Source organism: Sceloporus occidentalis, unplaced genomic scaffold (genome assembly GCF_023333645.1).
Source record: "Sceloporus occidentalis isolate IW3139 unplaced genomic scaffold, rSceOcc1.0.p SCAF_4, whole genome shotgun sequence".
NCBI lineage: Eukaryota > Metazoa > Chordata > Lepidosauria > Squamata > Phrynosomatidae > Sceloporus > Sceloporus occidentalis.
In genome coordinates, this window is record NW_028316984.1 from 39,124,314 (window position 1) to 39,137,082 (window position 12,769).

The 12,769-nt window shown below is 42.9% G+C and overlaps 1 protein-coding gene across 1 annotated transcript in view; it reads right to left on the bottom strand.

Annotated features, from left to right (window-relative positions):
* UBR3 (ubiquitin protein ligase E3 component n-recognin 3) overlaps positions 1-10,182 on the bottom strand; it is a 111,704-nt gene extending 101,522 nt beyond the window's left edge. Inside the window, exon 1 of the mRNA XM_089519782.1 lies at positions 9,682-10,182. Coding sequence (XP_089375908.1) covers positions 9,682-10,157 — 476 coding nt within the window. The 5' untranslated portion in view covers positions 10,158-10,182. The remainder of the gene's footprint in view (positions 1-9,681) is intronic.
* Between the last annotated feature and the right edge of the window lie 2,587 nt (positions 10,183-12,769).

A 12,769-nucleotide genomic window follows, 5' to 3' on the forward strand; every position in this document is an offset into this window, starting at 1 on the left:
GGAGGAATTAACAAAAGCACCTCACACCCTGTCCTTCAGTAGAGAGCCAACAGTGGATCTTGGTTCTTTCTAAAAACAGCAGAAACCCTTCCATCTGTGGAAAGTCAAGTCTAACTCCCGCCCAAGGGTCTGTTCATACATCATGATATTTAGTCTAACACTCAAGCAAATAGGTAACAACCTGTGCCACCATAAGGCTGGAGTTCATGGGAAATACTGTCTGTCTTCTCACAGGCAAAAATGCTAGGCACTAATTGTTTTTAATTCAAGCTATTTTCTTGGTTCTTAATTTGGCATGAAAACCAAACTGAGTATGTGCATGGAATCACAGAATGCACACTTCTACTCACAGTAGGTTATTAAGTACATATCCTTGCTCATTGAATGGACTAACAACTTTTAAAGCAGTGCTCGTGGAAACATTAGACATGACCTTTTCTATGGTCTATGGATTATGCCAGTTATGGAATTCCTCTCACCTAATCCAAAATGCATCTGAGGAAGTAAACCGAAAGCTCATTATGCCAATTTCTTTATTTCAGTTAGTCTCAAAGGTGCTACAAGATCTTTCTATATACGGAATCTAAAGACTAACAAAGGTATATCTTTGAACTAATCCAAAACAGTTACCCGGTACATTAGCCACATCCGCAACTGATTTTATGTGGAAGCCAAAATAAATTTTATATTGCCTTCCAGTGATATTTAAATATTACATTGAAGTTTCAAAGTCTCCACCATCTAGCTTTCCTCTGAATCTTTGCAAAATAAAAAATATAAATAAATAAATAAATTGGGGGGTACACTTTTCAAATGACATGGTGCTTGGAAAAGCTATTAGGTACAGTGGTTCCCTACTATTCTCTTAAGACTATCCCACATATTTTAGAAAAGGTAACAAAAACAAACCTCGCTCCACCCCCATAACAAGCATTTGTCACAGCTGATTGATACATTTGCCACATAACCATCTGTACTGACTTCCTAGAGCTGAGAGGACAAACTAAGGCTGGATCTTGCAGTACTTGTTACAATGCTTTTATTAGAACTCATTTAGAGTGCATTGAAAGACCCTAGCACAGGGACATCTCCATCTGTAAAAGCTAAAATAGAAGTAGAGCTATAGTTTTAAGACAAGTAAAAGAGAAAGCTTGGGTGCATGGGTTACATAATGAATATATAAATAGCTCAAAACCAATTCTGGCATTTATTTCAAAATAACATAAAAATAAAACATAAAATGAAATCAAATTGCAGATAATTTAAAAAATTGTTTGCAGATAATTCATAATTTTTACAGAGAAATGTGCATATCAAAACCCTAAGATAGCTAAGGCTATCTCTAGAGCAAGACAAGGGAATTGCAGACCTCGACACTTCAAAAAATCGCCAAAAGTAACAGGAAACAGGAACTAGAAGTTACTTCAGATTTCATTTATGCCTGATCTTAAGCTATTTCTTTCTGTTTGGAGTGGGTAGTGGGCTTTGGAAACGTCTTTGTTATCCATTACTTCTGGAGACCTCCAGGAAGGCCAGCTGGTACAGAATTTATTGTTGATAACTGTAAAGTCAGCTACAACTTAGGGCAACCCTATTAAAAAGATTTCCAAGAGATCTAGGTCTTGCAGACTTAGGGCAGAAACTTCCTTCTCTATCTATCCACCTTCAATGTAGTCTTACTCTTTCCTACTGACTCCCACTTTACCAAGCATTGTAGTTTTTTCTAATGAGTTGTGTCTTCTGATTAAATGCCAACTGTATGATAGCCTCAGTTTGGTCATTGTAGCTTCTAGGGAGAGTTCAGGCTTGTTTTGCTCTCAGAACCATTATGTGTCTTTTTGGCAAGTAATTTAATTTAAATTAGTTGAACCTCTTCCTGTCAGCTTTCACAACCACATACAGAAATCAGCAATACAATCGCATGGATAATGGCATTTAACAAGTTATATAGATTGTACCCTGGATGAAAAGTTCTGTTAAAATTGCCACCAGCACATATTTACTGAAGTAAATTTAGTAAATTTTATTTACTTAAACAGCACAATCTGCATAACTAAATGAAAAGGGGTAGATAAAAGTGTGTTTGGAATCAGATTTTTAATTATAAACTTTCCCATTAACAACTATATTGAAAGGAACATAATCTAGATGTAACAATGGTTCAAAACACACGGCAGAAATAATCCAGTTTGGGACCATTTTAACTGTTCTGGCTCACTGCAAGAAAATCCTGGGAACTGTAGTTTTGTGAGACATTTAGCCTTCTCTATCAGAGAGCTGTGGTGCCACATTAAATGACAATTCCCAGGATTCCCTATCACTTAGCCAGGGCAGTTAAAGCAGTCTAAAACTGGATTATTTCTGCAGTGTTTTTTGGGCCAATGTTAATCTTACCATTAAACTTCTTTTAAAAATAATCCTGTATCAATGCCTCTATCAGATACATAAAATTTTCCTATCTACACTAATTCTCAACATGAATGATTAGACAAAAATAAAATGGTCATGATTTATAGATTGAAGCAAGTTCTGATGGTTACTGGACAAACTAGAGTAGTTTACTTTCAACAAGAGGGAGGGATGTACCTGTTTATGGGTGTTCTAAGGATTTGCCCAGTAATCATCGGAACTTGCTTCAATCTATAAATCATGAGCATTTTATTTTTGTTTGGTACTTTATGCTTTCTGAGGGAGAAAAAGGATTGCAGAAAGGACCAACACTAGAGAAGAAAAAAAGAAAAGAAAAAGTTGTCCATTGTACAAGGCCTTGTATTCTCACCTAACTTCACAAGCTTTCATGGGTACAGAGTGTTAAGACAGACTGAGACATCTCCTCCAATTATAAAAGGGAAGCATCAAACATGCACAAGCGGGACAAACAGATGAAATATTTGTTGTCAAAATAAACAGTATTAATAATACTCTAGTTGTAAATTAACTAATTTAGTGATAAGTTTTAGGAAAACTGTTATAAAGTATGAACAGGAAACTTAATTTAATCAAGCCTTTTCTCTTGAAACCCAAGTCATGATTCCAATTAATGTCAGTTAAATCTGTAAGTCCTCCCATATGTTTTAAAATTAAGTACTCAGTTATAAAAATCTACTTGCTATTTCAGAAGTGGCTATCAGGACTAAAATATAAAATGAAAAACCAAATTAAAACCACAGACAATTATGAGAATTAATGAAAGATTAAATTAACTTATACATTTACATTACCACTTACAGGTTGTCTAAGTTGAAGCCTCTGCATGTATTTCATATATTGTACCTGGTTTCATTCTGTGTGTATTATAGCAACCACAGTTTACAAACAAAAGAAAATAAAATGTCACCTAAATCTATCCAACTGATAAGCATCTCTCAACATCTAGGGAATTTGAAGACTTTTTTTTACATTTCAGCCTTGAACTAAAACTACTTTGCCACAAATGCTGTGAATTCTAAGCTTCGAAACTTCTAACTCCAAACAAAATTTCTAAGGCACCCAGGGCAAGAGACAGAGAAATCATTAAAATAATTCTTGATTCTAAGTTGAAATGTAACCAGACAAAGCAAACATTTAATATTTTAGCTGGACAAGTGAACATGTACATGCACCAACACTTATGAAACATAGCGGACACAAAAGGAGACATTACACATGACACAATCAATATTTTTACAGAAGGTATAATATATATTGCAGTCTCAAGGAAACAGTATCAGGTAGAATAGTACTTGGACTACATTACTACACATGCTAAGAATTTCTCCTACTGCAAAAAGTCAAGAAACCCGATCCTCCCCTTTGCTGTTAAAGTTTGTTTAGCTATGGGAAAGGGAGAGGGCAGCTGTCTGCTATGTTTGAAACATTAATATTCAAAACAGTTAAATTATTATCTCTACTAATACAGTCTTGCTGAACCTGCTAAACAATCACTCAGACACTGGTACAGGCTGACAATGGTGAAGTGAGCAATGAGAATGAATCAGAATAAGGAGAAAGTGAAACAACTAACATGGTAAAGACACATTCCCATTGCAGAAATATGCCTAATAAAAGTATAAGCAGTACACAGAAATCTCATAGAATCGTAGAGTTGGAAGAGACCACAAGGGCCATCCAGTCCAACCCCCTGCCATGCAGGATATCACAGTCAAAGCATCCCTGACAGATGGCCATCCAACCGCTGCTTAAAGACCTCCAAAGGAGACTCCACCACACTCCACTGTAAAATAACTCCTATTGTATTACTATTAGGCAAACATTAAAATCCTTGACCTTCATGTTCTTCCTATTACTTCCATTATCAAAAATGGATAGCAGTGTTATCTTTGCAACTTGACAGACTCGTTATTTGCACTCTTTGTCAAAAGGGGTGCTTGAGTAGGGTGGAAGGACTGACCAGTTTGGCAAGACAAAAGCCACCAGATAATCTCTTTAGAAAGAATTTTGATCCATAGGAGTTACCCTACTTTTCTGCATTGTCAGAACACTGTGCTCACCGAATCCGTTAATTAACCCACAGTTACTGGAAACTAAAGATTAGTTCTCATGAATATCAAAGTAGAAAGTAGCCATGTTTCTGGAAAAGAGGGGTTGAATTCTCCTCCACAGAAAACTAGATTATCAGGGGAAATTATTCCTAGTATTCTCCCTAACAAGCGAATGCCAAGGAGGTATGAATTTTTTTAAAAAGTGGAGCATTCCATTATGTGGAAAGCTAGCTGTGATACATGCTAAAGTATGAAAGTTAAGGAGACATTTCTGCTGTTAGTGAGAATTATGCTTAGCTGGGTTCTTCCAGACATATTCAGATGAAAGTATACATACACAACCCCAGAAAATTCCATGTTGACTTCTCTTCATATTTCTAATGTGATACTGGAGTCGCCAAAGTACATTGCTACCTCTATTCCATTAAAAACACCTGAAAACATAACTTCATGCCACTATCCCTTTACTATTAATCTAAAACAATGTTCCAAAAATTTCCTAGCCCCATCATGTTGTCCATAGCCACAGGAAATATTGTATAAATACAAGAGAAAAATTATTATACTAAACTCATATTATGTCAATAATACCATCATCCTCCACAAATGATTTTTCTTTTCATAATAATACAGAAAAGGGATAAAGAAGCACTGTGTTTGGACAACTATGACAACTAAATAATGTTCCCTCTCTCCATTCAATTTATAAGGCAGGGCTCCATTTTAATTATAGGTTTGCTGACTGAGATGAGACAGCATTCATGCATGGAAATAAAAACGACTTGGCTCCAGAGTTGTTTTGCCTTCTTTCTCTAGCATTCATACTGACAATGGCCAGCGTCAATCACACTGAGCAAACAGTATTAAACAACTGTTTACATACTGTCACAACTTCAGAGTTCACACATCAATTGTTACTAAAATGGGAGGAGGGGATAAGATGACTCTGACTGTCACATGCTTTGACTATGATAGCAAATGACTGCTGCCATAATTTGGCAGCATTTGATCATCATGTTCTGCCAAAAATGTATTGCTGTGGAGCTGAAATTACGCCCTCACAGCTTTGCATCTGCCCATTACGCCAGCAACAGCAGACACCCCAACCACCAATGCCCCTGCAAAACCTTTCAGCACACTCTACACTTTCCAAAAGGTGACAGTGAACTCTCCCTCCTCCCTCTGCTATACTGAGCTCCACTTTCTTCACCTTATTCTCAGGTCACAGATTCAACCCCTTTAACTGTTTACTTCATGCACAGTGGACTATTTATTGCATTTGCCAAGTGGTGTAGTGTTTAGAGCGCAAGAGTATGACTGGGAACCAGGGGTTCAAATCCCTACAGCCACAGAAACCCACTGGGTGACCTTGGGTAAGTCACAACCTCTCAGCCTCAGAGGATGGCAAAGGTAAACCCCCTCTAAACAAATCCTGCCAAGAAAATCACATGACAGGTCAGCCTAAGTCAGAAATGTCTGGAAGGCACTCAGTAACAGTAATTATTCCTTTAAACAGTCTTGCTTTTCCCTATCTCTTATTAGTTAAGGCTGTCTAACCAGCCCTAAGGGCCATTCAGGTTTTCCTTTCTCCTCCTACATGCCATATGTTTTATGATTTGAAATAAGTTACAAATCTTTCTCCTAAGCCACAAGTATGTGGGATTAGAAAGCAAGGCATATTTCACATGCTACAATACACAAGCGTTCCTATCTTCTCCAAGGTTAGGAAGAAAGGAATATTTTAAAAGGCATTCACTTACATGGCCTGTTTAGATATTCTTTTTTCCAGGGATTTTATGTGGGGTAAAATCAAGATTAACCCCTCAACTTATGTACTTTGATCCCCATTTCTTTCCCACTGGTCCCTCTGCACACACAGGAGGGTGGGGGGAAATGTTAAATAAATATCTGGCACTTAAAATAGTCTTTAAGATATCACAAGGTTGTTTTCACACAGGATCTAAAGAAGTCAGCTCCTTTGAAAGGGAGGTGTCATTAGCCCTACTAGGAATGGACCCTAACACAGACCCTACACTGCCCCAGTAGCAGCAAAGGCACAGCAATGTGAAACTTTTGAATATTGTCCTAATAATGTAAAGGATTATTTGGAAAGGACTAACAACATGTTTATTTCCTATGCCTCTGTCTCCACTTTGAGGATGGGAAAACCCTTGGTGTGGGAAGTAAATGTGTCCTCAACTCCTTCCATGTGGGTTGCTGTGTTGTTAGGACTTCAGAAGAGGTCATACTGTTCCAATTCCTACTGTGCGTTGTTTGTCTTTAAGTCGTTTCTGACTTATGGTGACCCTAAGGTGAACCCATCACAGGTTTTTCTTGGCAAGTTTCTTCAGAGGAGGATTGCCATTGTCATCCTCTAAGGGTGAGAAAGTGAGACTTGTCCAATGTTACCCAGTGGGTTTTTCATGGCTGAGCAGAAATTCGAACCCTAGTCTCCAGAGTCATAGTCCAACACTCAAACCACTACACCACGCTGGCTCTATCACAACGTTAATGCAAGAAAAGATCTTGAGGTGACTCCTTCCTCACAGCCAGTAGTTCATTACTTATTTTCTACCTGCACATAGGGGAAAAGGGAGAGCACACCTAAACCAGTTTTAAAGAAACATCTGACCACCTTCACAGTGTCCCACGGATTAATGCTCTACTCCAAATTCTAATTCTTTGCTGATACTTGCTCCCTTGCAAAGAAAAATAACTACGCGTTAATATAAGCACAAGGAGAGGCTAAACTTTATCAATGTTATTTTTAAAAAGTAGGCATAAAGGCCTACTAGCCAATATTACACAAACAGAACTCCACTTGGGCAATAGCTCTGTTGTTGCTGTTGTTATACTTTATTTATATCCCCCTGAATTCTGCTCTAAACCTGCAGAGCTGATTTGTAGGAGGTGTCAAGTGATCTTAATGGAGAATGGGGGCCTGTTTCACTACCAGATGTCATTCCACTAGACCAGTGATTCCTAAACTTTATTCCTCCAGGTTTTTTGGACTTCAGCTCCCAGAAGCCCCAGGCAACTTGGCCAACAGTTGAGGAGTCTGGGAGCTGAAGTCCAAAACATCTGGAGGAGCAAAGTTTGGGAATCACTGCAATAGAATGATGCTATATGGTCTCACTCATGCTTTAGGCTTCATTAGAACACATACACACCCCTAGCAGCTGCTGGTTTTCCTGTCAGTGGGGCACTGGCTCCACTCAAGTCTGTTGTCCAGATTTTAGAATTGGTATCCATGGTGCTGAATATCCCCCAAAATAGATTCAGCACTTGGATAGCTGCTTTAAAGTTTGGACTGAAATCAGAAATGGGCTTACTGCCCCAGTGGTACACAACAGGTCCTCAGTATTCACTGAGGTTTGGTTCCAAGACTCCCCATGGATACCAGAATCCATGGATGCTCAAGTCTCATTATATTCAGTGGCACAGTAAAATGTTGTCCCTTACATAAAATGGCCAAATCAAGGTTTGTTTTTTGAAACATATATATTTTCAAGCCTTGGATGGTGGAATCTGTGGATACAGTAGGGACAACTGTTTATAGAAACCGCCCTGTACCTGGGATAGAAAGTAACACCTGGCTGTGGATACAGGAAAGGAGGCTAAACACAAACCCTACAGCACCACTTCTGTCCACTTGGTCAAGAAGAGCCAACCAGGCACATATGTACACACCAACGCGACTAGAAACTCAACCAGAAGAACAGCCTTATATTAAGAATATGAAAGTACAAGTCATAAATAAGAGTGCATCTACTCTGCATAAATAATGCAGTTTGACACCACTTTAAGTGCAATGGCTCCATCCTACAGAATCCTGGGACTTGTCACAAACACTCTTTGGCAGAGAAGGCTAGAGACCTTGTAAAACTACAAATCCCAGGATTCCCTAAAAGTGACAGCACTTACAAGTGGTGTCAAACTGCATTATGTCCACAGTGTGATAGGATTGCCCTAAGTCAGTGATGGCAAACCTATGGCACATGTGCCAGAGGTGGCACTCAGAGCCCTCTCTGTGGGCACATGTGCCGTTGCTCCAGAACAGCGTTTGCCAGAGTTTGTTACTAGAAAGCCAGAGGGACATGGCACTTTGCAATTAATAAGTGGGTTTTGGGTTGCAGTTTGGGCACTCAGCCACTAAAAGGTTCACTATCACTGCCCTAAGTCAAAAATGACTTGGAGACACACAACAACAACAACAACAAGCGCCCTTAGTCACTCCTTTTCATGTCTGTGTAGGGACCTGAACTGGGGGTGAGTGAGGGAAAGAGCACATTACTCCAAAAGGAAGCTTTGCACTCCAGAAGCAGGTGAGTCACCCCAAATAGGGGGAATCTGGGCATTTTCCAGAGGCCCACAATGGTGTTTTCCCAGACGACCGTGGCATGGACATTGTGCTATTTTTACCCCTAATGCTCTGTGAGCGTATGTGCTTTAAAAGGCTGTGTGTGTGTGTGTGTGTGCATGTGAGGTGTGAGCGTTGGACTAGGACTCTGGGAACCAGGCTAGTCAGTCCATGGCAAACCTCCTCCGAACACACCTCACCAAGAAAGAAACTAGGGTAGGTTCACCTTTGGGCCGCCATAAGTCAGAAAGGACTTGAAGGCACACAACAACAACAACAACAACAACAGGTGTGTCCATGTGTCTGTGTGTGTATCTATATATGTGTGTGTTTCTATATATCTATATCTATATATATATGTGGGAGACTGTTTTGGTCCTTCTCAAGTTTGGGGTGCTCTTGCCTGAGCCTCCAGGTGCCCTGACCTGAAAGGAGGACAAGGCACCGCAAAATGGAGGACGCTCAATGAAAAAAGGGGGGGGGCATTTCCAAAGAAAATCTCAAAAGACTAGTCCAAGTATGAATCTATGCTCCTGAGTCATGCTCAAGATGGAGGGCCTTTTGGGATTCCTGCTGGGCAGAAGGCTGAAACCGAGGGACCCAGGGTGGCCACTGGTCCTCACCGCACAGGAGGACATGGCTAAATAAAAGGCTAGAAACACGCCGAGGGAAATTTAAGTCCTGCTTCTGATTCCGCCTCGAAATGTAGGGCAGATGAAGAAACAGGGAGTCCGCGTCCAGAAGGGAAGCTAAGCAGGCCTTCATGGACCTATGGATCCCCCAGAGGGAGGGCGTGCGCAACCCCCCGCAGGGGGCTGCCTCCCCAGGGAGCCTACCCACCCCTCGTGGCGCATGACGTTCCCGTCCCCGCAGTCGCAGGCGCCGCCCGCCTGGCTGCGGAACATGTTGTAGTCGTGTCCGGCGTGGTCCCCGAGGTGGAAGCACTCCGCGCAGAGGCTCATGCAGGGGGAGATCCCGCACGTCCGGCACCGGTACGCCACGAAGTTGGCCGTCCAGACCAGGCCGCAGAGGGTGGCCGGGTCGTAGGCGCGCACCGACGCCACGAAGCCCTCCCACGGCTCCCCGCCCGACAGCAGCCACCGGCACCACGGCAGCGCCTCCGCCGGAGGGGCCTCGCCCGCAGACGACGGCGACGAGGAGGAGGAGGGCAGCAGCACGCGCTCCAGCAGCGCCCGGAGCTCCCCCGCGGCAGCCGCAGCCTCGCCGTCCTCGCAGCCTCCGGCGCTCAGCGCCGCCTTCAGCCGCGCAGCCGTGGCCCGCTGCTCCTGAGAGCTACACTCCGCCGCCGCTGCCATGGCGGACACACCGGCTATCGCTCCTGCCTCCCTCCCCTCTCACTCTCTTTAATCTCGCCTCTCCCTCCTCTTCTCGCGATAACTCCCTCCTCTCGTCGCCGCGCGCTGACGACACCACGGCGCCTCCCCTGACAGGCAGCCCCTTCACTCCCGTCGCCATGGCTACCCTAAGTCCCGCCCCCACCTTCCCTCACTACTAGTGTGTGGCGACTGAGAGAGAGAGAGACCACGCAGAGAGCTCTCAGGCCTCACTGAACTACAAGACCCACAATGCAACAGGAGGAGGCAGCCAGAGCAATCCAAGTGGAATAGCAGCACTATTAGTGCGGTGATGTGGGGACGTCATTGAACTACAAGACCCACAATGCAACAGGAGGCAGTCAAAGTAGAATAGCAGTGCTATAAGAGGATAGTTTGGTCATGTGACCACATTTTTACCGCACTACCCTCTTATAGTGCTGCTATTCCACTTTGACTGCCTCTTGTTGCATTCTGGGGTTTGTAGTCCAGTGAGACCTAAGAGCTCTCTGGCTGAGGATTCTGAAACGCCCCCCCCTTAAACTCCAGATCCCAGAATGCAACAGAAGCAGTCAGCCAGAGCAGTCAAAGTGGAATAGCAGCACTATAAGAGTGTGGTGTGGTAAATCTAGAGAGAAAACACACCGCAGAAATAAGCTAGTTTGAGACCTCTTTAGCTGCCCTGGTTCAGTGCTGAGGAATCCTGTGAACTGTAGTTTGTTGTGGCACTAGGGCTCTCTCTGACAGAGAAGGCCAAATGTCTCACAAAACTACAGTTCCCAGAAATCCCTTAAGCTCTGCAGCCACAATAAACTACAATCCCAGGATTCCCTAGCACTGAGCCAGGGCAGGTAAAGCGATCCCAAATTGGATTATTTCTGCAGTGTTTGGGCCAATCTGGCATATATAAAGGATTTAAAATTCAATTCAGTTACAACACATAAAATGTAAACAATAAAGCTACAGTTAAACGAGGGCATCTCCAGAGCAATCAACAGCAATACCAGGAATATATCTTGCCTGAATTTTCATGGCTGCCAGGGCAAAAAGGGAAACCTTGTGAGTTACCATAGTATTAGAATCTCAATAAGGCAGAATAGATCCCAGAAATTGGGTTTTAGGTTCAGAATATAATGAACAAGAAAACAAATAAATGCTTCTGAATTATACTCAATATGGAGGAAGTTTTTTGAAGGCTGAAATGGAGGACATGTCCTGGAAAAGGAAGAGGATGTCTGGTCAACCTGGACAAGGGACACCATAGACTCATAGAGTTGGAAGAGACCGCAAGGGTCCTGATCCAGTCCAATCCCATTCTGCCATTCAGGAACACTCAATCAAAGCACCCCCATTGACAGATGGCCTGCAGCCTCTGCTTGAAGACCTCTAAGGAAGGAGACTCCACTACACTCCGAGGAAGTGTGTTCCACTGTCAAACAGCCCTTACTGTCAGGAAGTTCTTCCTAATGTTGAGGTAGAATCTCTTTTCCTGCAGTTTGCATCCATTGCTCCAGGTCCTAGTCTCTGGAGCAGCAGAAAACAAGCTTGCTCCCTCCTCAATATGACATCCCTTCAAGCATTTAAACAGGGCTATCATATCACCTATCATATCAGCTCCCTAAGGCGTTCCTCATAGGGCATGGTTTCCAGGCCCTTCACCATTTTAGTTTGTTCTCCTTTGGACACGTTCCAGTTTCTCAATGTCCACCAGGGGATGGAAGCCCTATTTCAGGGAGAAGAAAAGCCACCATGGTTTAGTGCAGGGGTAGGCAATCTTTTTGAGCCGGGGGCCGGGTTGCTGTCCCTCAGACAACTGGGGGGCCGAAGCCAAAAAATAAATAATTCAATATTTTTTTAAAAATTTGAATTAATAAATAAACCAGGAGAAATGTAGGACAAAATTTTCAAATGGAGGACACTTTTTAAAAAAAAAAAAAAAAATGGAGGACACGTGAAAAAATTTGCTGATTTTTAAAAAATGTTAATATAAATGCATGTTTCTGAGGCTTCTATAGACAATTGCCCCTGTGCACGAGAGGCCAAAGGCCCCGCTGGCAATCGGCGGCAGGACCGAGCTGGGGCCAGTCCCAAGGCCTCGCCGGGCCGCATCCGGCCCGCGGGCCGCAGGTTGCCTACCCCTGGTTTAGTGGCTTGAGTTTTGGACTACAGCTCTGAAGACCAAGGTTCAGTTCCCCATTCAGCCATTAAATCCATTGGATAGCCTTGGGCAAGTCACACTCTCTCAGCCTTATAGGCAAACCTATAACTCCCAGGATTCCATAGGCAGGAGCTGTGGGAGTTAAAGTGGTGTCAGATTGAATTGTTTCCTCGGTGTGGCAGCAGCCCTAGAGATCAGGAAGGAGGATTCAATCCACCATGGAGTCAGGTCAGAGTTCTCAGACCCAAGGCAGCTTCTTCCAAAGGCCTGAGTGCAAAACACCAGCCTTGGTGGGTCCTTTCTGTTCCTCCTGCTTCCAGCAGAGGGCGCCAAAGGCACAGCTGAGTCCTTGCTCAGGGTTGGCTAGAATGCCACCTAGGCTAGGAACCAAAAGACAGGGGTCTGCGTTTCCCTCCTGCAAGGGGGAAGGATTAAA